The sequence below is a fragment of the Trichophyton verrucosum genome (assembly GCF_000151505.1).
Source record: "Trichophyton verrucosum HKI 0517 chromosome Unknown contig01025_1.f1.exp, whole genome shotgun sequence".
Taxonomy (NCBI): Eukaryota; Fungi; Ascomycota; class Eurotiomycetes; order Onygenales; family Arthrodermataceae; genus Trichophyton; species Trichophyton verrucosum.
In genome coordinates, this window is record NW_003315187.1 from 15,358 (window position 1) to 39,596 (window position 24,239).

Below are 24,239 nucleotides of genomic sequence, written 5' to 3' on the forward strand. Positions count from 1 at the left end.
TACGGGACGGTCCGATGCAAGGTCATCTCTCCGGCCCAAGCCTCTTGGTCCAAGCCCCCAAATTAGTTACCAGAGCTTGCCCAGACCTACCATTGCAAAACAGACTGCCTAATTATTTAGTCTGAGAAGCTTTCATTTTACAGGAGAAATACTTCCATCGACCGTATCTACCCATGATTAACTAATACGTGATTAACATAAAACATACAAAACGCAAGTCTCTTGATATTAATATTATTTACTTTATAGTACATATAAACTATTTTACAGACGCTTATCAAGCGAGTGATGCATTGCTTCGTGGTAATTATCTGGACAAAAGGGACAAAAATATGAAATGGTGAAAAAAAGAAAAGAAGGTGAAGGTAAAAGAAAGGGCAAAGAGGTATAAGAAATACAGCGAGCGTCATATCGAAAGATGCCGAAGAAAAGAAGTGAAAAGTGAAGCGAAGTAAAGTAAAAGAAGTAAAGAAAAAGGGGGTAAAGAAGAAGTGAAAAAGAAAAATAAAAGAATAAAGCGAAGGGGGGGTTCAAACCAGTTGTACAAAGTAGTTAGAAGAAGAAGAAACGAAGTGAAAAAAAGTAAAAGAAAATATTTACCCATCTCGACTCGTTCGTTCAAGGAACCTCGACGTCACCGCGTCTCAGAGGCAGGACATCAGTCGCAATAGCATTCTTAATCCATTCCATATCAGCCACTTCGTCAAGATGCGTACGTTTACTTCCACGTTTCAAAAGACCCTCGACACAGCGCCGGGGCCCCTCGAGGTCTCTCCCTTTGACTGGGTCCCAGTCCCCGTCCGGATCTGCATAACGGTACCAACTCCATTCACAACGGGCGATACGGTGTGGAGTACGAGCCCGAAGTTTAGCTGGGTCTCCCCTAGTGCCAGGCAGAGGGTCGAATGGTAGACGATTTTCCATGATGGCATAGAGGAGAACGCCAAGAGCCCACGCGTCAGTTGACCGGCCATCGTATGGTTGGCCCATTAGGATTTCAGGGGCAGCGTAGTCTTCACTACCGCAGCGGGTGCGTAGGAGAGGACTCTCAGGGGGTTGTGGGATGCGTCGTGAGAGACCCAGGTCCGTCAGCGTTATGACTGCACGAGGATAGTGTCGCCAGTCAGTAATTTCCTGCATTTTGGCAAATGGCATGTTCAACAGGACATCTATGGAAGTCAGTAACTATACATAACCAGTGCCATCTTGAGTGACAAATGAATAAACTCACTTTCCAACTTGATATCACGGTGGACAATGTGATTTCCGTGGAGATACCTGACTGCATCGACGAGCTCGGAGAAGATTCTCTCGATCAGCGGAGGATTGATCCGCTTCATCCGCATGCTGGCGAATTCAAATAGGTCACCTCCAGGGCAGTAGTCAAGGACCAAGAGGGCTCGTTTCGGGTCACTTCCAAAGGCTTTCAGCTGGACGATGGACGGATGATCGATGGATTTGAGAATCTCCACTTCCCGATTGAGCGAGACCTCGACACGCTCCTCGTCCGCTCCTCCAGCCGGCCCGTACTCAACAATCTTGACGGCCACAAGACGGCGAGTCTGGGGATTAACTACTCCGTCTTCCTCCCGGGCTGCAAGGACAACCTGGCTAAAGGCTCCTTGGCCCAGGAGTTTTTGCCAGCGGTACCTGCGAGGCTGCTTGGACCGAATTGACTGGACTTCGTAGACTTCACTATCAAATACACCAAAATCAGACGGCTCCAGGGCAGACGTGGGCGTAGGGAGCGGCGGTGGCAGGACAGCTATGCCACGCTGCGCAGCCAAGTATTGCTCCCTCTGTATATTCGGACCGGGTCGTCCATCCCTCGATGCATCCCTGTCCCGGGCCCGAGAGGCCGCCTCAGACGCAGCAGCCTTGCGGGTTGGGGGATGGACCTGGAGAGCTGGCGGGACATACTCGCTCAGGCTGCGGTTGCGGGTATGCCTGTGGTCACGCTTAGGCGCCGAGAGCTGAGACGGGTTGGTAGTGGTCTCTGGGGAGGCTGGTGTAGCACTAGATATCGAGGCGGATGCTGGCTGGACCGGCCTCGGACGGGCAGTTGTCAACGGCGGGGGGAGATGCAGCTCGCGGCTGGAGGCTGTTGAGGAGACGCGGGACAGCGAAAACGTGCTGGTCGAGCCCCATGGAGGCGAGGCCAACAGCTGTATGGGCGAGGGCAGCGGAGTGAGATCGCTGAGCCCGGCGAGCTGGGGCGATGAGAAGGCAGAGCCAGGCGAGAGAGAGCCGGCACTCGAGTGCACTTCGGCCAGCGCATGGCGGATGCTGGGGATTCTGCGTGGCAAGCTGGCCGTCGACCGGCTCAGATGGAGATACTGGTCGAACCCGGCGCCCTGAGGGCTCTGCAGGTGATGTTGATGCTGGTGCTGCTGGTGCTGGTGCTGGTGCTCCTCCTCCTGAGGGTAACGCTGCTGGTCTTGAGATACGGGTTGATGGAGATACTGGGGCGGCTGATGGACAGATGGAATGTCCGTACGCAGCTGCAGCAGCACCGGCGGCCGTGGCGTCACTGGGCTCGAATCAACTATCGGCGCCAATGGCGTCTGCTGGCCCTGCTGGCCGTTGTGGTGCTGCTGCTGGCCTGCTGCAGACGCGCTGGCATCGCCTCTGGCCGGCGGACATGTCTGCAGCGCCAGGTGAGGGATGAAGGGCAGCGCAGTGGGCGAGGTCGCGATGCCCGAGTCACGAAGACCCGGATGCGACGGCGGGAAGTCTTCGGGCTCAGCCTGCTCTGGACAGCCGCGAGGCTCTACCATGGAGGTGGAGGATGGCATTCAGCGGCGTGGAGGGCTCTGTCACTGGCGCGGGCAGCAGGACTGGCGGGCAGAGGCCTGCGAGAAGGGTTGGTTCACAGTAGGGGCCAGAGAGAGCAGGGCTCTTTTCCAGAGGGGCAGAGGAGTTTTTCTCTCTCTTTCTCTCTTCTTAACTGTCCTCAGCCACAGGAAAGGCGCGGAGGCGCTAGTTGTGATAGGATGCCCAGCTGCAGCAGAGGCATTTCTGCACATCATTCGTATTGCTATAGCACAGCAGGTAAGATCACAAGGCATCCTCTGTTAACCTCTGCTTAATTTACTTTTACTCTTTTTCCTTGGTTTAGCCCATTAACAGCAATAATACTTTTGGCTAGCTAACCCTAACTAATTACGCCCTTTCTGCCTCTTGACTGCTGCATCCCTGCTGGGCCAGAGAAACCAGACAGGGATCCTCCGCAATAGGAGCCTCTTTCTGCCTCTCCAGCTATGCATTCCCTTGCTCTCTTGCGTTTCTTTTGTCTCTCCTTTTTCCGTTTCTCTCGTTTCTTTTCTCTGCCGTCCTCTTTTTTTTTTTTTCCCCGTTCTTTTTTTTTTCGCCCCCTAAAGATATAAAGTTTTTAAGGTTTAAAATAGCCGCGAAACCTTAAATACTTTATTTTTATTTCTTATTTTTCACTTTTTTTTTTTACTCTCATCATCCAACAGCGGCTGTTTTGTAAGTGCCTGCCGTGGTTCAGTTCTTTAGGCGAGGGTGCAGAGCGTATATGGTAGACCTGTCGACGTGCTCGTAGCCATGCTCTGCTGCCCAGGCCTCCGTCTCAGCCTCGACGCGGAAGATCTCCTCCTGGTCTCCAGCAATCTCGCCACCCTCGGTTCCAAGCAGGATTCTTCTGTACGGCTCGGGCTGCGTCTGGAGCTTGGTCTCGGGGGCTGGATCTGCTACCAGCATCAGATGGTGCAGCATCTCTTCCTATCATAATATATACCCAGTCAGTCTCTCTTCCAATCATGCTTTTCTGCGCTGTAGGGAACCTACTCGACACATCAGGACTGTCATGGGCCTGTGTTGCATTTGCCTCTCCTTCAAGCGTTCAAAGTGTTGCGGCGTCTCAAGTCTCCTCCAGCCTTCCTCAGTCTGCTTAACCACGCTCTGGCCGGCTGGTACAAGCTTGTAGAGCCATTGACTCTCGCTTCGCCTCTCGTTCATCCTTGGTATGCCACTGCCAACCATGGCATCAACTCCGCTGCCCTCGCATGAAGCCAGGCTATACTCTCGTGTCTTGCTGTCAAATTCAGCCAGAGTGCAGTTAGCATTCACTGGGACCTCCTGGCTCAGCCATCTACCATCCACCTTGCCAAACACTACGCGATATACCCTCCCTTCTGGTGGTATCTTCCGTCTGGCCTCAACCAGCCTGTCAAGCTTTGCATATGCTTCCTTATTCCCCGAGTCGTGTCCTTTACCCAGCCTGTCGACCTCTTCCCGGGAGACTCCAGCATGTAAAAGTTGCTTGTTGATCTTCTTCACTGCTCTTGGGATCAGTTCGCTGTGCTTCTCTATCATCTCTTCCACAAAGTTTGGGGGGCACGACTCGTCTTTAAAACACGCTGCCACTTGGTCAAAATCTTCAAGTCGCGTCATATTGTGCCGTTTCCTTTGCGAATTAAACGCGTCTGATGGCAGACTGGTATCTCCCAGCTCCACGTTGCTTCTCCAGCCAACGACTCCCTTGTAAAACCCATCATGCCAGAGCCATTTGATCATGTTTCTTACGGTGGGCCGCTTGTCTGGCTCGGGGACCTTAGTAAGTGGTCGTGAAGTTCTCGTCAGCATGTTTAATCCGGAACCAGCCTATTGATGAAGCTGCCTGTAATTTGTTGCTATTGATTATTGATAAAACCAGTTGCAGTTTTATTTTTGGACACGGCAAATGCTTGGGGAAAGCGCAAAGTAGGCTTTGGGAAGGCGGCACCTTCATGAGTAACGCGGCAAGGAAAGCTCGAAGGTGATTGTTGGAGACAGTTGGTTCCTTCCAAGAATAATCCTGAGGAAATGTATATATTTTGTATATCAAGACACAAGGAGCGGCCCAACCAACTGGCCGGCGCCGTAAACAAGACAAGAAGAACAGGAAAAATGCCTCTATATGTACAAACCAACCACGCATTAAACCACGTTTCCGTTTTTATAAAAGGAGAGGAAAATACTAAAAGTTGAATACCGCCCACACACGCCAGAGTGGAAATGGATCTGCCATGCGCTCGGAACTGAAATATGGTAATACACGGGGGGTGGAAGATAGAGAGAAAAGTCGGGCAAAGAGGTAGTTGGAGAGTATGGCTTTGTATCGCATGATGTTCATGATATATCATGCATTTCTCGGTTCGGTTGTCGAAATGGATTATCGTGCGGCAAAGAAACAGACGGTCGTTTAGATATGGGGGCATATATTATATGGCAGGCGGGAGGGCGTATTTCGTCAATCCCTCCCCAGCTTAGGAAAAGAAGATACGTCGAGATAGCTATTCAAAAGCGCGTTAGAATGAAACGTTTCCGATATACGGGCAGTTAAACGAGAACATACAGTCCAGGCACCAGCAATGCTAGCTACAATGGCTCCAGAAATCATCATCGGCCGAACCCCCCTGGTGCTCTTGAAAAGCATGCCGCTCAAAGCTCCGGCAACAATGCTGTTCGCCGCATCATGCTTTCCTCTCACATGGCCGATTGTCGAGTTCACACCGTTATATACCAACGCAACAACGCCTGCAGAGTTACCCAAGAACGGGCCTCGCCGGGTCACCGAGTTAAGCACGCTGTTAAGACGCAGCTTCGGTGAAGCGGAAGCTGGCGATCTCTTCAATCCTTCAATGAGGCCCCAGGCACCTCCTGTCGTAAGGGCAATGAGATATGTTGTTCCAGTACCGTAGCTGAGATCATCAGACCACCCTCTCGATGGCAGAGCAGATTGGGAGCCAGGGAGGTCGCTCAACGCCGAGTCTTCGAGGGTCAGATAGTCGAGGGTGTCTTTGTTCAGGCCAGCGAGAGGATGCAGCTCTGAGGGGTCAGGGATGGCAGTGCTGGAGAGAAACGAGCTGACATCTGTAGCGGAGCTTGGATCGAATTCAGCGGTTCCGGTCGTCTTCTTCCGGCCTGAGAGGGAGTCCCAGATAGACATGGCTGCGGATGTAAATTAAAAAGTTATTTTGAAAGAAAAAAATAATAATACAATAATGAAATATAAAACAACGTCTCTGCGCAGGCCGCGCTCCTATTAACTGGTGAACTGGTGGAATTGCTCGTCGAATGTGCTTCTTCTCCGTCTGTTTCTTCCGTTTCTTCGTCTTTCGACGTCAAAAAGCGAAAGAGAAAAAAAAAGTCGAGATACCGTCACGTGAGGAGCTGATCGAACTAAGTCACGTGATCTTATCGCGACCCCTAAAAAAAAAAAATAAAAAAAAATAAAAAGCATCAAGAAATGCGGCATGAAATTTGATATTTGATAGATGAAAGGGAAGATGGGCTCTATGATGGCTGATCGTGGGCCAGAAGAAAAGATATTGCCCGTGAGGAGCAGATTGGACCTTGATGAATATATTTCAACTGCTAAGGAGGCTCCAAAAACTATACCCGAGCCCGATTTGAGAACCCTTACTCAAGGCCCGCTGAAATGCCTGCTACTAGAAACTGGGAATTATGAGTGAGATATAATCTGGACCAGGCAAGAATACATGTTTAAGACCGGTTGTTAATTTGTTCCTAGGAAATCACTTTCTCTGTGGAGATGTCTCTTTCATACGCTGGAGGACACAACACTCCCTATACCCCACCAGGCTTCCGTGTGCAATGCTATATGCGCATTTCTAGAGGCTGCACTAACGGCAAAAGGCTCAGAAGTGTGCCAGTTTGCTCGATCTCAAAAAACTTGGCTTGCCGTATTTGAGGTATACCTCGATCGGTTCGAGTATAGCCCACCAAAGCCTATGAAGCAGATTCTAGCCACTCTCACAAATATTCTAGCTACTCACTCCGATCCGGATACTGCAGGTTCTATCCGCTCTTATTTGATTGACTCAGTGGTGAAAACCATTTTACTAGCCGAACCCTTGACCAGGCTAAAGGCATCAGTGGTTTCTCTCCACTTTCTTATTCGAAAGGAGGCTTTCCCCGCTGTAGATCTAATCAGTCATTTACAGAAATGGCTTCAAGCCAATGTCAACAGCTGGACTCCAGTTATAGGCGAGCATGCAACCAACGTTGGGCTTGACATCTCTACCTTTACCGGTAGCGGACCCTCAGTCTCCGTAGAGGAGCAGGGTACGATAACCGCGCAGCTATTATGTCTAGTTCTCTTACTACATCTTCAAAATGCGAATGTAGTCACTTCTTCCGGCACCCTTCTCTCTCAACTATGTTTCAAGCTGAAAAAGCAGTCTGAAGATGGCCTGTTCCAGTATTCTACTCCAGGAAACGGTGCTCCGTTTTGGGCTGCTCCCCTCAAGTATTTATCACTTCGGAACCTTGACAACCTTGATGCAACTATAAGCCTCGCTTTTCATTTACTTTTCAGGGGCCAGCCAGCTGAATTTTCGTCTTTCCTTGACGTTCTGCCTCTCCAAGATTTGCTATCAGAAAACTATGGCGAGACTGGCACTGCTGAGTTTGCACTTCTTATCGCCGTTCTTGAAACAGGAAAGGAGCTCGGACTAGTACATGAAGATCGTGCGTATCATCGTTCACCCCCTCGACTCGTTATATCATCCGTCTAACCTAAGCATAGAAGCTCCCAGTTCATCTTCCCCGGACAAACTTCTAGTCCTTGAAAGCCAAAAGCTACGGCTCCTTTTAATACATTCAAATGCCAAAATCAGAGTGCGGGTTCTATCTTTGTTGATATCTGCACCATCTACTACCAAGCCTTTCTCTTCCGATGCTCTACTAATCCTTAAAGAAATGATACCTTTCATCCACGCTGAGGCAGATGCTCACGTCCGAAGCGAGCTTGTAAGCATGATCCGGAAACTTACTGTTCGGCTCAGAGGCGGCTCATCAACCTGCTCGCCGGCTCCAGGAGTGGATGCGACAGAACAGGAGTCTGCACACCTTGATGCACAATCATTTATATCTTGGTATATAGATTTCCTACAATCCGAACTTAGACCAAACGCCTCTTATCAAACGCACATTCTTGCTTTGAAAGCGTTAGCAACTATTATCCAATCCGGCCTTGACCCCAGAATTGATCCCACGAAGCTCTCAAAAATTGGCAGCGACCAAAGAAATTGGCCGTTTTCCAGGGACATATTCACATTTAGCCTTTTCAGGGCATTGGGGGATTTACTAACCAATCCTTATGAAGAAATCCGAATGACCTCCCTCTCATTACTTGGGTTATTCCCGGCCTCCTTCCTAAGGCCCCAAAATATTGCCGACACTGATTCTGGTATCGATGGAAGGACGCATCGCCACCCTTATAACCAACTATTGGATGCCCTAGCCAGGGCAGAGGAGATGGCAGGCCAAACAAGCAGAGCTGATCATGCTGATGGCGTAGCCCGCATCTACCATCTTTTATTTGATCTGGCCGACACCGGGCGTTGTCCTGGACAGCAAATAATTGTTTACGACTATAAGTACGATATAGTTGATTCAATACTCACCAAACTAGAGAAGGTCACATCTTTATCCGATATAACGACGTTGCGTAATACTCCTATCCATGGCCATTTATCTGCACTAAGGTTCGTACTCCCAGTTTTCGATACTACCACCGTATAGCTACTCACCACTCTCAGATACATAATGGCAAGCCCTAATTTTCATTCAGTCATATCATCTGAAAATGACTCCGAGCCGGCTTGGAGGCATGTACTGAACCGGACTCTCCTTCTCTGTGAAACAATGTGGTCGGATGTTCAGGCAGTACTTTGTGTCGATTCTCCCGAAAGGGAGCATGGAAATTCTTCCGTTGATCTATTAGGACCTAAAGACATTCTATCTTGTTGTTGGCGTGCTCTCCGTGAATCTAGGTATGATTTGCATGTATGAAATATTCGTCTATGGACGACATACTAACTGCCATTAGCTTACTCTTGAATGCTATCCTATCAAATACCTCATTTGCTCCTTTGGGGACTCAGGAGGGTCTGAACTATGATGAGTTTGCAAGGGTTGGCAGCCTTACATTTTCCCAGCTAGCAGAACTACGCCATCGGGGTGCATTCAGCGCAGTCTCGCAAACATTTGTCTCTTGTTGCCAGAGATGTAGTGTTTCGAAGGACAATGCCGTTGCCGAACTTCCTCAAACTTGGTTTAAGGTAGGGGAGATACGCTGGTAATGTCGCCATATACAACGTATTAACGTATCTGATAGGAAATATTGAGCACTATCTATGGTCAATCGGCAAAACTTACCCGTCGGTCTGCAGGGCTCCCTGCGTTGGCTCTGGGCGTAGCATCATCTGCAAAGCGGCCATTCTTCCATGAAATCATGGAAAAGCTCCAGGACATCGCCAAAATTCCGCCAACTTCCGTCTCGGAACAGGTGGATGTAAAGCTTCCACAGGTCCACGCCATGAATTGCTTAAAAGATATATTCACTGCAACGAATCTAGCCACAGTGACAGAAGAGTACTTGATGCCGGCACTGAGTATCTCTGCTGAATGTCTCGGTTCTGAAATGTAGGCCCCTTCCCCTTAGGCCCCACTGTCATCAATGGGCTAGGTATTAATCAATTTTAGATGGGCTATTCGGAACTGTGGTTTAATGTTATTTCGATCGTTGGTTCAACGAATGTGTCGACGAACGAATGGAGTTAACTTGGGATTTGGTGTCCCTAATGGCTCTGAACCGAAGCAACTCATCCCTTTTCACAGATTCCCTGGCCTGATACCACTTCTTACCGGTCTTCTTGAAAAAGGGGCGGCAAAGGGTTCCTCTGATAATACTTTATCAGAGCAGCTATCGATTACCACTGAAAGAGTATTCCCTGCCTTGGAACTTATCGGAAACAAGTTCCCCTCTCCTGCTACAAGTGAAGATGAGCGCATTCTAGAATCGGTTTCATGGCAGTTCGACAGCCCTGTATGGGGGATTCGTGATCATGCTGCAAGGACATATGCCACTCTCGTTGACAGAGACGATATACTTTCGGTCATATTGAAGTTATCTAAGACATCGATACAGGGCCAGAACCAGCTACACGGAATAGCTTTATGCATCAAATATCTGCTTCGACGCATATGTGCTGCGCCTGTAGCATACTATCAATGTAAGCGATCCATAACACTATTTGATATTCATAGCACTAAATATCTTTTAGCATTACTCCCTGCCGTCGTCTCCACCACTGAACCAATGTTTACCAATTTAGGACGTCATGTATCCTCACCTTTTACCCTGAGGGAACTCGTTGAGATTATCAACGACCTCTTACAAAGTGGAATGACAAAAGGAACTGAAGGTAAAATGCATTGTATACTTCTTCTGCCTTTGTTCCTGGCTGACGTGTAACTCTAGATACTATTGTCGACCATTTCGATGCCATATCAACTATCTTACATCTGGATAAACACTATCAAAATATCATATATAACCCAAAGCCTGGTTCTCCGATGGAACGATCGTCATCTCTCCTTCTAGAGAGTATCGCCTTTAGCTATTTAATGACTGGGGCCTTGCTTAAATCGCCAGTTGACGATTTGGCTCAGTTCATCCAAACTGTCTCACTCGTTGATGCTGATATTGCTGCATCCATACTAGGGCGGTTTTCCATGGTTTCACTCGGTCACTTGAGCTCTCGTAGTGACCGGCTAAAGCTGTATTTCCGCATAATCACAGACGGCCTTTCGAAGGATACTAGGTTAATTGCTATATCGAGCCTTTCGGACGAGCTTGAAGCAATTCAGGAAAGTGCAGAAGAAAGCCATGCAGCCTTCAGGGAACTCGACTTCCTGGTATCATGGTCGTCTACGCTCCCCATTTCAGAGAGCCCCGGTGAACCTCTATGGGGCCGCAAAATGACCGATGCCACCATCCGGCTTCAAGGATGTCTACTTTCATTACATATTAGGCAAAGCCCCAGCATTCTAAGCTCCGACTCTACCTTTATAGAACGTTTCAATAAGCTTGTCCAGCAGTTATCAGTTTCGATGCGAGATGAGACAGTGAGTGCAATTTACATGTTGTTAAGTATGAACTTTACTCTAACCACTAATTAGGTGTTTACAACGAGATTTGCGGCTGTAACTTCTTTAAACTCCTTGGTTATAGGCCTAAGGGCTGCAAAGATACAATTTCCCGTAACACCGATACTCATTGATGTCATGTTTGTGCTGTACGACATGCTCAATGATGATGATGTTGAGATCCGAGAGGCAGCCACTCTTGTAGCTTCCAAAGCTCTCGCGGATGATTTGATGGTTTTCAGGCTTCCTGCTGCGTCTGCCTCTGCCATCGCAGACTTGTTAACCCGCCAATACCCGGGGTCCAGCGGAGTATTTGAAGGTGCTCTTCAACGTTTCCTTGGAGCGCCTAGTCAGCGACGACTGTTTGTCCCTGTGGCTGAGACGCTAAACAAGGCTATCAATGAATCAACAGCGTTGTTCGCGGAGGAGAAACAAAATCTTTATATTGATGAAGTTAGGGAGATCAAGTTATGGGGCCAGCATCTTATCCAACTTGAAAAGGGCGCCATAAACTGCTCTCTATATGGGCATTTCAGCACATGGGTGATGGATGGACTGGATTCTCTAATCCAACTAGCAGCAGACAAATCCAAGGACTCTCTGCTGGGCTGGACATCAAATACAGACGTCTTTGTGATTGGTATTCGCATTCTTTATGGAGCAAAGGTCCTTCTACTCACACATAGATCAGTTTCTATAGATGTCAACACTATAGAACTGACCCACAAGCTCCAGGCTCTTTATACCTGCACATACACCTCAGAGTTGAATCCAGCTTGGAGCTCCCTTCTAGAGGGTTTGTTGGTAGAGTTCAGGACAACTTCATCATAGAAACATGCGCAACCACTGTGTTGCCGCGGCGATGCTACGTTATAGGTATACAGGCGGCGTCAACAACATGAATATCCTGATAGAATATTCATTCTCATTTTTCTCTGACTCCTATCCTTTGATATTCATCCACCACAAGGGCCTGATCTATCGACTATCCACCTCCGGTGAGGTAAACCGTACACCCTATCCTTAGCATCGACGACTAACCGCAAGGACAGACAAGAATTCTCCAGAGCGTTCCTAAGAAGCAGAGGTTTTACGTCTTCTACCAACCGGTAGGTCTCCTTCAATCTAACCATAAGCCAAAGCTAAACTGACCCCTTAATATGAAGCAGACAAGATCTTTTAAAATGACGGAAAACTATGTGATAGTTGTCCTTCTTCTGATGACTCCTGTGATGATTCTCATACTATGGAAAATTGGCAGACGCATCCTGGAGGCCATCAGACATGGAATTCTTCTGTCAAGGATGCAGCAGGAAACCCGAGAAGAAGAAGCCGCTCGGGTTGCGCAGGAGATCCAGCAGGCTGAGCAGCTTGCTGAGCTCAGTGCCATGATGGCCGCACATCGAAGCTGCCGTCACCAGCCGGTTCAATATCGTGCTCCTCAGCCTATTCAACAGCCTCAGCCAGCACATGTAGCATGTTAAAAGGAGGCCATGCATTACAGCTATCGGTATTAGAAGTTGGGATAGGGCCCGGTTGGCTATTGAAGTTCAGTTTGACCAGTTGGAGAGGCCGTATTTTCAGGGGGACGTGGAGATAAACATACAAACATTGTGCTTTCTTTGGTGCGTTTTGATGTTCAAAGGGATTTGAAGGAAGATACCCGTTTCTGTCCAAACAACAAACATTGGCGGACTTGATGAAACTCCTTTGGAGCGTCTACTCTACGGGCAGCTCGATTGTCTGGAACCCACAAAACGACTTGTTTGTTCTCTTATATGAGTTGATACACACAATCAAGTACCATTCACTCCTTATATGCTCCATAGCACTGTCTAATATTACGTCTACACTCGTCTTCTATGCATCGCTTTGCTGAACACCACTCCTCGGTAAAAGATCTGTCTCATATTTTGCCTTGGATAGCTCAAGGGTGCTAACACCAAATCGACTCTAGCAAAGGAATCACCGTGAGAACACAAACCAGCCAATATGCCGGCAGTTCTTCTAAGGCAATATCGAAACAAGACACCACCAGTGCTATCTTTGGCACCGCGAGAATCTTCCACAGACTGGAATTCGTGGACATCAGCGCAGCAAGGAGGAGTCCTCGCGGCTTCCCTGCTGCTCTTCCTCTTCTTCTTCGGCCTGGGTACTATTCTCTGGCAACGCCGTCGCGAAAGGAAACGAAAGGAGAGACGGGCATTAAAGTCAAGGAGTCGAGGAAGACGCCGCCATTCGAGGAAGCGCTCCGGGCCAGACAGCACATCTCCACCACGGAAGAAACGGAAGACAAAGCGTGTCAAACCCAAGCAAACGGAAGAAGAGACAGGGGAGGATAAGTTTCTCATGAAGGGGGCGGTGGAAACGCCTAAAAGGACGACCAGGGAGCAACAGCCGGCTGAGAACCAGGACACGCCGGACAGAGCGAACGATGAGGCAGACCAGTTGGTGGAGGACAGGACGGCAAACACATCACTCGACAGAGCCAACCTGCGGCTAAAGAGAAGAAGAGAGAGAAGACGCGAGGCCCGTCGTAGAGCGGCTTCGGGGTATTCGTCTTCTGCCAGAGCAGCTCTCAGGGGCCGCTCGAACGCTGCCGCGAGGCCAAAGCAAGCGCCAGAAACACCATAAAGGAGTCCGTGACGGGCATCTAGACAACGTATCCTTATCCATAGACTCAGATAGACTGCTAGACACTGTATCTCTTGTCCACATGTTTGCTGGTCGCTGTATTCCTCCTCCTCCCCCCTCCAACCCCTTTTCGCCTCCCGCGTCTATGCCTGCTGGTGATGTCATGGGCGGGTGTCGTGGGGAGCCGCGCGCCAAGAGCGTCAACTTCCACCCTGTTGCTGCCAGACGTGCATTGCTTTAACGACCGGCTGGATGCCATGACTACCGTCCCACGGCCATCAGCCTATATTATCCAAGCGTTTCGCCGGCATTTCACAAGCAGCGCCGCATTGGATATCCCGTGCTGCGACAGTCCGCACGACTCCCGCCTCAGTTAGCCAGCTAGTTAACTAACTACCAGCTGCTTATATTCGCGGCTGCCTGTACTGCGCCTTCCGGCCCGCCAGTCTTCGATACAACGGCCACATAAATACCGGCGACGGCCTTCAAGATGTGGAACGATGAAGACAACAATCCGTACGGAGCTCTGGACCGCAACGAGGACCCCCTTGGAGGGTCCTTTCACCCCGCCGCAATGGCTCCTCGTAAGACAGACCTCGCCTTAGCAACTGTACGGAAGCAAGCTTACTGACGGCCTTTGGCTCTTGCAATAGCTGCGTATCAAGAGCGTCCAGCATCCCCGGCCTCGTCAAGGTCTTCTACCCGAGACCCGCCGGACTTTGTGACACGGACAGACACACCCGATCTAGACGACGATGAGGACCAGAACGAGTACGGTGGCCAACAGCAGCCATACCAGCGCAAGAAGGGGATATACGATAGCAGGATAGAGCAGATTCTATATGAGAATCCGGAATTGCCTATTCTCATTACTGATGCTGGGAAAAACAGCGAGACCGGCGGCAGTTTTATAGTATATACCATCAGAACCGGGGTGCGCACCTGACATTTGATATATATCGTTTACAGTATATACATTTCCAGCTAATAGCCGGGTTAGGACCTCGAGGTGAGACGCCGATATTCCGAGTTCAGCTCCCTTCGCACGGCGCTGGTCAACCTTCATCCTACTCTTATCATCCCCCCCATCCCAGAGAAGCACACCATGGCAGATTATGCAGCCAAACCTACCAAGGCCAAGGAAGATACGGCGATTATTGAACTACGGAAACGGATGCTGGCGGTGTTTCTGAACCGATGCCGGAGAATGAATGAAATCCGCGAAGATGGCGTCTGGTGGAGGTTCCTGGACCCCAATGCTAGCTGGGTGGGTATCTAGCTGGTACATGTGCTTCTGGTTATTGATTGTGCTGACGACTTGTCCTATAGGGTGAGGTACTGAACTCACACCCGGCTGCTTCAGTTCCTAAGAACAACCTCAAAGCTCCTCCGCTAGATCCGGCTAATCCGACACCAGCTCATAACTGGCTTCCTGTCCCGTCGTCTTCAGCAAAACTGAAGCCCACAGCCTCAGATATTCCCGCCTCCTCGGCCGGGGCCCCATCATTCATGAATAGATTCCCGCCGACCTCCAAGACACTCAGCGAACATGAGCTAGATCCATACTTTGTAAACTTCGAAGCTTCCACCAGGGAGCTAGAACTGCTGCTGCAGGGAAGCGTTGAGAAAGTGAACAGACGGACGCTTACACATCTGACTGCTCTCTCATCAGACCTCATGGAACTTGGTGCCAGATACAACGGATTTGCCCTTTCAGAGCAGTCGCCAACGGTTGCTGCAGCCATCGAGAGAGTCGGCCAAGCCGCAGACAACTCGTACATTGAGACGGAGGAGCTTTCTTCCACCCTGGGGGCTACTTTCTCAGAGCCGATGCGGGAGAGTGCCCAGTTTGCAGGTGTTGTTAGAGGCGTCCTTCGGTACCGGATCTTGAAGCGGATTCAGCAGGAGATGACACGAGACGAGCTGAACAAGAAGAGCGCGCTACTTGACTCCCTTGAGCGAAGTGAGATAGAAGCACAGCGTATCGAGGAATACCTAAACAAGAGCAGCAGTGGTTCGTCTCCCAAGACACGACCGGGCCGGTCACTCTCGGAGGCCTCGTCGGGCAGCAACCCCGAGCCAGCACCAGAGTCTCCCCCAGCCAATGCAGAGGACACTGCTTCTATTGACTCCGACTTCCCGCCGACTCACGGTGAGCCAGTTCATAGACCGTCAGCCTCACAGGGTCTCCCCCACCGGCCCGTAGACTCAACACCCAGCGGCCACCGCAAGTCCTCGAGTGGCAACTTTGTGACCAACAAGATATTCGGACGTATCAGCCATGCCATCCATGGCTTTGCAGACGTTGATCCCGAGCGGACACGTCGAGATCAAATCGGCAAGACAAAGGAAAGTCTAACACAGGTACGTTTAAAGAGATCAACACCCTCGGCCAGGTTCCTTTGTTTCTCACACTTTGTCTAGCTCGAGCAAGCTCTAAAGGTATCCGAGCAAGACGTCAAGGACGCCAGCAGTGGTGTCCTGCGTGATCTCAAACGCTTTCAAAAGGAGAAGGAAGACGATCTCCGCAGCTACATGGTATGTACTGGGCAGCCATTATTTTATATGTCCTCTTTTTTTGGGTGATGCTGACCCCCTGCAGGTTGCCTATGCACGGTGCCATCTTGACTGGGCACGCAAGAGTCTCGAGACATGGACAGAGGCTCGGGACGAAGTCGACAAGATTGCTGTCCGGTAGCGCGTTTAAGTTAGCAGACACAGAACAAAGCCATGCATGCATGTTATCCTTCATCTTTAGCGTACGGAGAGGACAGGGCTATAATAATGATAGGACATTGAACATCGGTTACTGTATACTTATTCCCATCAAAGTTTTGTGTCTATGCTGCTCCTAGTGGTCGAACCTCCTGACAGCTTCAACTTTCAAGCCAATACTAGAATAGGGGGTCACTCAATATCGTCCTTGCCCGGGAGCGGCCACACTTATAACCAACGCCATCCCAGTCACGAAGACATATTCTTTGTATCCGTATATGGGAGATAGATAGCAACATTTAACTAATCCTCCACTATGGCGAGCTCCAGGAGTACTGCTATTCATTTATCACGCTGTCTATTCATGTATAAGAGGCAGCACCAACACACCAAATAGTCCATGTCCAGTCCGCCTATTGATGATTATCCTGCGTCTACGGAGCATAACCGTCTCTATCTGAACTAACGGCTTACAACACGGCCTCTATCAAGCCGATACTCGATGTCTGTCTATAGATACCAGGATACCGCACTCCACAGGCCAGAGTCCCTACTGCTGGCAGGTCTCTGCAACCATCTCTCCTCCATCCACCCCGTTCTCTACGTCTTCTACTCTTCTACTCCATCTTGATATCGACCTATCTTCCTCTTCATCTTCGTCTCTTCGCCTCTTCATCTCTTCATCTCTTCATCTTCTCTCATCTCGTCGTCTTCGTCTGAATAAACTACACCACGTGACCAGGCGCGAAAAAACGCAAACTCCAGCGACTTCGAGGTCGAAAAAAGCACCAGAAAACATCGAAGCCGACGAAGACGAAGAGAAGCGAAACCTCAGCCTGAAGGACGCGAGAGAGCGAGAGAGCGCTGCGTCGAGCCCGCCGCCGTGTCCCCCGCCCCGCCTGTCTTTTCTCCTTTTTCGCGCCTGTCCTGCTGGTTGCGGCCTGTTCCAGCGTCCGCCGACGAGCCGCTGTAGTTATAGTACAGTTAACTACAGGCACCGTCGCCACACCCGCCAGAGACCTCGAGCATCGAGAAGCAGAGGGCATTCGCTCGCTCAGCAGGGCCGTCTGCCATCTCAGACCCGACGCTCAAGACTGTAAGGACGCTCCCCAGCCCTCCAGCTGCCCTCTCTGCCGGAGACGGGCCTCTCTTTTCGCCCCCTGCATCCGCTGATATATGCGTTATGTAACTGCTAGGTGACCACCCGCCAGGCAAAAGGCGCTGCTCGGTCTGCACTCGGATGTGAAACCCAGACACACAAGGGAAAGAAGAAAAGAAACAAAAAAATACTTCACCGATTCCAGAGCTGCCACTGGTTAGTGGGCAGCTCACCTTCACCACGCCTTCATCAAAGCGACGCAAGGTTGCCGCAGAGCTTCGCAAAGCTGGAGGCAACAAGGGCTTATACTTCCTCAAAACCTCCCCTCCCCGGAAACCAAAGATAGGAAAACGGTACGGCCAGTCTTCGTCTACGTCTGCCCTGTCTGCACTGCCGCAGCGTGGCTTCTTCACCGAGCCGTCCTCGCCCTCCTCGCCGAGACTGTCGCCCGCCCGGTCCCTGCAGGTAGACTCCTCGCACGGAAGCGCAAACGAACAGTCGTCCACCGAAGACTGGAGATCGACCACGGCAACGAGCTCTCCGACCGTTACGGACGGCGAGTCGACCCAAGACACCACCTGTTGGCCCATGTCATCGTCTAATAACAACAACCGAGCGGCCGGCCAGTCCGCCGCTGCCGCCAGTGATCCCCCGAAGGAGGATGTTTCCATGGTAGACAGCAACAGCAGCGGTGTTGGTGGTTCTCTAGACAACGGCAACTCTCACACTGCTCCACCGGCCATCAAGAGGCCGGCTGCCGAGATGGGCTGTGACGAACACGATACCGTGATGCAGACTGATTCCCCTTCGTTAGGTTCTCAGGAAGAGGCCGAAAAGAGCAGCAACAAGGCAGCAGGAAGCAAGAAGCAGACCGAGCGTCTGAATCGGCACCAGCGTGATGCCTCCGTTGACATGGTTGGAAAGGAGACTGAGTCCGAGCCATCCAAGGGAAGCCGAAAGCACGCTTCCGAAACCAGCAGCTCTGGAACTGATCCAACCATCTACACCCCGTCATCCAGCAGCGGGCAAACCCATGCTTCCCACGACGATAACCCCTCTATCGACGAGCAAGTCGCCCAGGTCATGCAGTTGATGCAGCAGAGCCCCACCGACAAGCAAAAGGGCTACATTGTTTCTGCTACCTGGCTGAAGAGGGTTCTCTCCAGAAGCTCTACCCATCCACGGCCGGATAAAGCGGACAAGTTGGCTGCCGAGGGGGAAATCGGACCCGTTGACAACTCAGACCTTGTCCTCGTTACTGATCCGGACACCATCTTCAACGATGAAGCGGGCGAGCCATTCGTCCCCATGCGTCCGGGCCTGCAGATGGGCGAGGACTACGAGATCTTGCCAGAGGAAGCCTGGAACCTGGTGATGAAATGGTACGGTCTATCGAACCAGTCCCCCGCCATCGTTCGATACGCACACAACACCAACACCGAGGGAGACATGGAGCACATCCAGTACGAGCTCAATCCTCCCATTTTCTCCATCTTGAAACTGTCTCCAAACCCCTCCGAGGCAGAGAAGTCCAAACCTCCCGTCAGATTCTTGGCCAGCAGACATACCCCTTTCCAGCAATGGCTCAAGACCGCAAAGACCCTGGCATCCATCAACATGTCAACCAAGACTCGGGTCTGGAGAATCCTAGAAGGACTCGGTAGTTCCGCCAACGTAACTCCGGCTGCGTCAAGAAGTGCGTCCCCAGCACCGGGAACTACCGTCTCGACAAAGATTCCCACCTCCATCTCCCTGGGCCTGGAAGCGTTCGTAGGTCTGACCGAGGGATCCCAGCGAGAGCTTGTGGATGTCCAAGACCATACTGCAAATACAAAGTACAACGGCAGAGCGTCTATTCATGTTATCGGTCTAGGAAGCGACAACGTTATCGTCCTGGAGGAGCAAGTTGGCGGTCCAGCAGGCGGAGAATGGCTGTCCGAAACAACCAAGTCGAGCACCAACCTGACCGTCGGAGCTGGCACAAAAGCCAATGTCCAAAACAGGCTGAAGAACAAAAGCTCCTCGGGCAGCGGACGGACATCGCCTGCTCCTTCAATCGTCACCCGAGGACGACGGCGCAAGGACGGCAAAGCTCGAGGAGTGACCGGACTAAGCAACCTGGGCAATACATGCTACATGAACTCGGCGCTTCAGTGTGTCCGCAGTGTCGAGGAGCTGTCTCATTACTTTTTGAGTAGGTTTACTTAACATAAAAAAGATAACAAAAGAAAACCCCCTGCAATGTTCCCTGCTAACTAGATGTAGTGGGCGAGTATAAGAAGGACCTGAACCCGAACAACCCCTTGTCTCACAACGGGGATGTTGCCAAGGCGTATGCAAATCTGCTGCATCAGATATTTGATGTACAGGGCTCGGCTTCGTTTGCTCCCCGGAACTTCAAGGTTACCATTGGCAGATACGGCCCTTCGTTCTCTGGCTATGGACAGCAGGACTCCCAGGAATTCCTGCTTTTCCTCCTGGACGGGCTGCAGGAGGATTTGAACCGTATCCAAAAGAAGCCATACATTGAGAAGCCCGATTCCACCGACGAGATGGTCCATGATAAAGTGGCGCTCCAGCGCTTTGCGGACCGCTGTTGGGAGATCTACAAGGCCAGGAACGACAGTGTGATTACTGATCTGTTTTCGGGGATGTACAAGTCCACTGTGGTGTGTCCAGAGTGCGACAAGGTCAGCATCATCTTCGACCCGTTCAACAACCTGACGCTGCAGATTCCGATTGAGAACAGCTGGAGCCACAAGATCATGTTCTTCCCGCTGCACAAACCACCGGTGAACATCGACGTGGACATTGACAAGAACTCGGGCATCAAGGCGGTAAAGCAGTTCATTGCAAAGAAGATGAACGTGAACGCTGACAGGCTGGTGATGGCCGAGATCTACAAGCACAAGTTCTACAAGCTGTTTGACCACAGCCAGAGCATAGCTGACCACCAGATCAGCGAAGGGGACACTATTGCCATGTACGAACTTGAGAGTGTGCCGACAAGCTACAACCCGGAGAAGCCACGGCGCTTCCGCTTCTCGTCCGAGGAGCCTGCAGTCGGGTTCAACTCGCCCAAGGCAGACCGGATGCTGGTACCAATTTACAATCGCGGCCGGGTGCGGCGCGGGTACGGCCAGCTGCAGCGGGGATTATTTGGCGTTCCGATGTACGTTGTGATTTCACGTGAGGAAGCGTATGACTACGATGCGGTGCTGCGACAGATCCTCGCACGGGTGGCCAACCTGACGACGCGTGACATCCTGCGAGAAGATGATGGGCTGGGCGTGACGAGGGCGCAGCAGCAGGCCGGGGAAGACTCTGACACTGTTGTGATGAACGAAGACGACACGCAGGCATACGGGCAGACGATCAAGGCCAGTTCCGTGGAGGGAGAAGATGGGCTGGTGGATGTGTCGATGCGAGATGCCGATCACGACGAGGCTACTGCAGCAAGATGCAACAACAATTACAACGACAACGACAACAGTGACAACAAAGGAGCAGATGATGAAGAGCTTGCACCCGTTCTAAGGCCCGGAAGCTTCATCCCGCCGATGCTCCGCAATTTGTTTGATGTGCGGTACATTGCCACGAACGACAGCGAGCCGACTGGCTTCTCGATCATCAACGAGGCCCGCGAGTACCCCTTGATGCTGTCCCGCGTGCCCGACGGGAAGAGCAGCAGTAGCAGCGGCAGCAGCAGCAACAACGGCGGTGGCGGTGGAGCAAGTAAGATGGTGTTTGGACGACGGGCAGACGTGGAGAGCGTGGCCAGCAGCGACGACGAGCTAAGCGGGCCTGCACAACCCGTGAACGTGATGCGGACACGGGCAGCGGTTGCAGCAGACGACGAGATGTCGACCAACTCGAGCTCTGCGGAGACCAAGGACGATAGCGGATCTGAGACGGACTCTGACCGGATGGCAGGTGCAACGAGCCTGCTGCGGTCCGGCAAGGCACGCAGCAGCAGCAGCAAGCAAAAGGCGGCCAAGAAGCCAGTGCAGCGACGGCTACCGTACGTCAAGCCGGGCGACGTGATTGTGCTCGACTGGAACGAGGAGACGTACGACGGGGTATTTGGCGACGAGGACGAGCTGTACGGCGACAACGATGAAGGAGGGGATGGTGGGCTGCGCGGACGACCGACGTGGACGAACGTGTCGGATGTGGTCGACCCGGAGGTGACGAGCAAGCGGCAGCTGCGGTCGCGCAAGAAGAGGCGCGGGATCACGCTGGACGAGTGCCTGGACGAATTTGGGCGGGAGGAGATCCTGTCGGAGAACGATGCGTGGTACTGTCCGCGGTGCAAGGAGCACCGGCGGGCGAGCAAGAAGTTTGAGCTGTGGAAGGCGCCGGACATTCTGGTGATGCATCTGAAGCGGTTCAGCGCCAACCGGATCTTCCGCGACAAGATTGACGCAGTGGTGGACTTCCCGCTGGAGCTGGACATGAGCGGACGGGTGCAGATGGTGGAGGAAGGGGAGAGCATGGTGTACGACCTGATTGCGGTGGACAACCACTACGGCGGCCTGGGCGGCGGCCACTACACTGCCTATGCCCGGAACTTTGTCGACGGCCTGTGGTACGAATTCAACGGTGAGTCTTTATCTGCTTTGCTACTTTTGTATCTGCTGGATGTACTTTTTGATGCTGACGGTTAATAGACTCCCACGTGACCATGAAGCGCGATCCGAGCAGCGTCGTGACAAGCGCCGCTTATTTGCTCTTTTACCGCCGGCGCTCGGACGTCCCGCTGGGCGGCTCCTTTTTGGCGCGGCTGACGGAGCAAGCGCACGACCGGGCCAGCGACGACTCCGGCAGCGAGAGCGGCTCAGGCAACGGAACCAGTGGAACCGGCGGCGGCAGTGGTGGCGGCGGCAGTGGATCGGGGGAAGGCAAGCGCCTCGGTGGGCTCTCCCGCAATGGGTCGTCGGGCGCTTTACACGGAGCCGCAGCAACTCGCCAGTCGGGAGATGGTGGTTTGCCAATAGATGAAGAGGAGGAGGTGGACGTTGAAGGCAGTGGAGAAGTGGGTGAAGCCGGGCCTGATGATGAAGACGAAGAGGAGGAAGGGGACGAAGGGTTCAGTAGTGTGCGGTTCCACGCCGGGAGCGCGATGTACGCACAGCAGCCGAGCTGGTCGTACGACCGACTGGCCAACCACGGCTACGGCGAGGACGAGATACCGCGTGTCTTCCCTCCGCCGGGGTCCAGCTATGCGGACGATGGCGAGGGGGACGATGTGGCTAGCACGCAGGCGGAGAGGGGGGAAGGTGACCTGAGCGAGCTGGACCGGTCGTTTGAGCTGGACGCGGAGGGGGATGCCGACGCCGACGAGACGGGCATGGTATTCTCCAGTGTCCTAGACGAGGAACACGCACATGGTCATGGACATGGTCTTGGTCACGGTCTTGGTCACGGCAGCAGCCCTGCCATGCCGAATGACTTTGACGACTGCCCAGCTGTGGTAGAGGTGCGAGTTGACGAGGAGTAGAAGTTATTACAAAGAAAAAAAAGAAGAAGGATAAAACGTAAAAAGCAAGCCAGTCTACAGAGTCAGTCCAGCATCATACATAGGCGTTAATGTTAGATTTTTACTTCACTCGACTCGGGCATCTAAAGTATGGTCTCTAAAGTATGATCTCTAAATAAAGTAACCTAGGTATAAGTCTGACCTCATCGACTGACCAGCCTCGGTGCCACCCCCTGACCCAACCCCAATCCAAATACAGATCAAGTAATACATCATCATCAAGTCAAAAATATCAAAAAGTCAGTATATCAAAAGTAATACAAGTGGCCGGCTCAGCCCTGTGCGACCCGACGCCCATCAAACTTTTCACTTTTCACTTTTTTCTTCCACTCTTTTCTTTTTCCACTCGACCAGTCACCAGTTCCATGTAAGGGGCAAACCGGATAAAAATTCTGATCCCAATAATTAATTAATCCTAATCCACATGCAGGGAGTAGTTACTAGGAGTCGTTACCAGCCAGCCTTGTCCCCAGCCCCATCCCCATCCCCATGCCCTGCCCTGCCCAGCCCATCCTTCGGTCCCCATTGATAGTCCCAGCCCAACACGAACCCCATGGGGTACGCAAAACAAAACACAGCAGTTGTATCTATGAGCCTGCTGTCTGAGCGGCGTCTGGGCCATCGGGAGTCATCGTCTTGCCGGCAGCAAAGGTGAGAAAGGGAATCAGGGCCGAGAGCTTCTCTCTCTCCTGTCCGGTGGATGTTGTAGCTGTAGCTGTAGCTGTAGTAGTAGGTGTTGGCAGTGACGTGGGTACCGGCGTAGTGTCTGTCGACGACGGCTCATCCGGCACGCCAGGCGAGATCCTGATGCCTGACGAAGCTGTTTGTGTGTCTGTAGAAGAAGAAGAGGGCGAGTGATGGTTGAATCCACCGAGAGCCACGACGCAGCTGAGGACGAGCAGGACGAGCAGGGCCAGCGTCAGGACGGCTATCAGGGCGTTGAGCAGGTCTACCGTTTTATTCTTTTTATTGTTCTTCTTGTTCTCCTTCTTCTCCTTGTTCTTGTTGGCGATGGTTACTGTCTGCCTGGTGTCTGAGTGTGGCTGGTCTTCGGCGTTCCTGAGCAGGCCCGAGATGGAGGTCACTGTCGAGTCATTATTACTGTTATTATTACCGGTGTTATTAGAAGTGTTATTAGCAGTGTTGTTAGCAGTAGAAGTGTTGGTGAGAAAGGAAGGCAGTCGAAGATGCTGCAAGTCGCGCGAGTAGACGGAGGAGGCAGGACGGGCCATCATAGAAGAGGCAGCATAGCAGACAGCAGTACATAGTAACAGCCTCTCTCTCTCTCTC

At 51.7% G+C, this 24,239-nt stretch overlaps 10 protein-coding genes across 10 annotated transcripts; 6 read left to right on the forward strand and 4 right to left on the reverse strand.

The window, feature by feature from the left end:
• Nucleotides 1-618: 618 nt before the first annotated feature.
• TRV_07542 (uncharacterized protein) lies at nucleotides 619-2,795 on the reverse strand (the record flags this gene model as incomplete). The annotated part of the gene is made up of 2 exons (XM_003018396.1): nucleotides 619-1,169; nucleotides 1,232-2,795. 2 exons carry the CDS (start codon nucleotides 2,793-2,795, stop codon nucleotides 619-621), a joined length of 2,115 nt encoding a protein of 704 aa, XP_003018442.1.
• Nucleotides 2,796-3,507: 712 nt separating this feature from the next.
• On the reverse strand, nucleotides 3,508-4,608 carry TRV_07543 (uncharacterized protein; the record flags this gene model as incomplete). Its single annotated transcript, XM_003018397.1, has 2 exons — nucleotides 3,508-3,744; nucleotides 3,811-4,608. The coding sequence occupies 2 exons, from the start codon at nucleotides 4,606-4,608 to the stop codon at nucleotides 3,508-3,510; spliced, it is 1,035 nt and encodes a 344-aa protein (XP_003018443.1).
• Nucleotides 4,609-5,254: 646 nt separating this feature from the next.
• On the reverse strand, nucleotides 5,255-5,953 carry TRV_07544 (uncharacterized protein; the record flags this gene model as incomplete). Its single annotated transcript, XM_003018398.1, has 1 exon — nucleotides 5,255-5,953. One exon carries the CDS (start codon nucleotides 5,951-5,953, stop codon nucleotides 5,255-5,257), a length of 699 nt encoding a protein of 232 aa, XP_003018444.1.
• A 328-nt stretch (nucleotides 5,954-6,281) lies between these two features.
• Nucleotides 6,282-8,553, forward strand: TRV_07545 (uncharacterized protein; the record flags this gene model as incomplete). Its single annotated transcript, XM_003018399.1, has 3 exons — nucleotides 6,282-6,475; nucleotides 6,539-7,497; nucleotides 7,556-8,553. 3 exons carry the CDS (start codon nucleotides 6,282-6,284, stop codon nucleotides 8,551-8,553), a joined length of 2,151 nt encoding a protein of 716 aa, XP_003018445.1.
• A 266-nt stretch (nucleotides 8,554-8,819) lies between these two features.
• On the forward strand, nucleotides 8,820-11,989 carry TRV_07546 (HEAT repeat protein; the record flags this gene model as incomplete). Its single annotated transcript, XM_003018400.1, has 6 exons — nucleotides 8,820-9,092; nucleotides 9,149-9,456; nucleotides 9,652-10,238; nucleotides 10,295-10,966; nucleotides 11,048-11,758; nucleotides 11,847-11,989. 6 exons carry the CDS (start codon nucleotides 8,820-8,822, stop codon nucleotides 11,987-11,989), a joined length of 2,694 nt encoding a protein of 897 aa, XP_003018446.1.
• A 157-nt stretch (nucleotides 11,990-12,146) lies between these two features.
• TRV_07547 (uncharacterized protein) lies at nucleotides 12,147-12,446 on the forward strand (the record flags this gene model as incomplete). Its single annotated transcript, XM_003018401.1, has 1 exon — nucleotides 12,147-12,446. One exon carries the CDS (start codon nucleotides 12,147-12,149, stop codon nucleotides 12,444-12,446), a length of 300 nt encoding a protein of 99 aa, XP_003018447.1.
• Nucleotides 12,447-12,954: 508 nt separating this feature from the next.
• On the forward strand, nucleotides 12,955-13,596 carry TRV_07548 (uncharacterized protein; the record flags this gene model as incomplete). Its single annotated transcript, XM_003018402.1, has 1 exon — nucleotides 12,955-13,596. The coding sequence occupies one exon, from the start codon at nucleotides 12,955-12,957 to the stop codon at nucleotides 13,594-13,596; it is 642 nt and encodes a 213-aa protein (XP_003018448.1).
• A 490-nt stretch (nucleotides 13,597-14,086) lies between these two features.
• On the forward strand, nucleotides 14,087-16,294 carry TRV_07549 (uncharacterized protein; the record flags this gene model as incomplete). Its single annotated transcript, XM_003018403.1, has 6 exons — nucleotides 14,087-14,180; nucleotides 14,250-14,530; nucleotides 14,597-14,863; nucleotides 14,926-15,960; nucleotides 16,021-16,134; nucleotides 16,199-16,294. The coding sequence occupies 6 exons, from the start codon at nucleotides 14,087-14,089 to the stop codon at nucleotides 16,292-16,294; spliced, it is 1,887 nt and encodes a 628-aa protein (XP_003018449.1).
• A 417-nt stretch (nucleotides 16,295-16,711) lies between these two features.
• Nucleotides 16,712-22,910, forward strand: TRV_07550 (ubiquitin C-terminal hydrolase, putative; the record flags this gene model as incomplete). Its single annotated transcript, XM_003018404.1, has 6 exons — nucleotides 16,712-16,718; nucleotides 16,828-17,262; nucleotides 17,306-17,407; nucleotides 17,565-19,604; nucleotides 19,676-22,012; nucleotides 22,081-22,910. 6 exons carry the CDS (start codon nucleotides 16,712-16,714, stop codon nucleotides 22,908-22,910), a joined length of 5,751 nt encoding a protein of 1,916 aa, XP_003018450.1.
• A 626-nt stretch (nucleotides 22,911-23,536) lies between these two features.
• TRV_07551 (uncharacterized protein) lies at nucleotides 23,537-24,184 on the reverse strand (the record flags this gene model as incomplete). The annotated part of the gene is made up of 1 exon (XM_003018405.1): nucleotides 23,537-24,184. One exon carries the CDS (start codon nucleotides 24,182-24,184, stop codon nucleotides 23,537-23,539), a length of 648 nt encoding a protein of 215 aa, XP_003018451.1.
• Nucleotides 24,185-24,239: the final 55 nt, after the last annotated feature.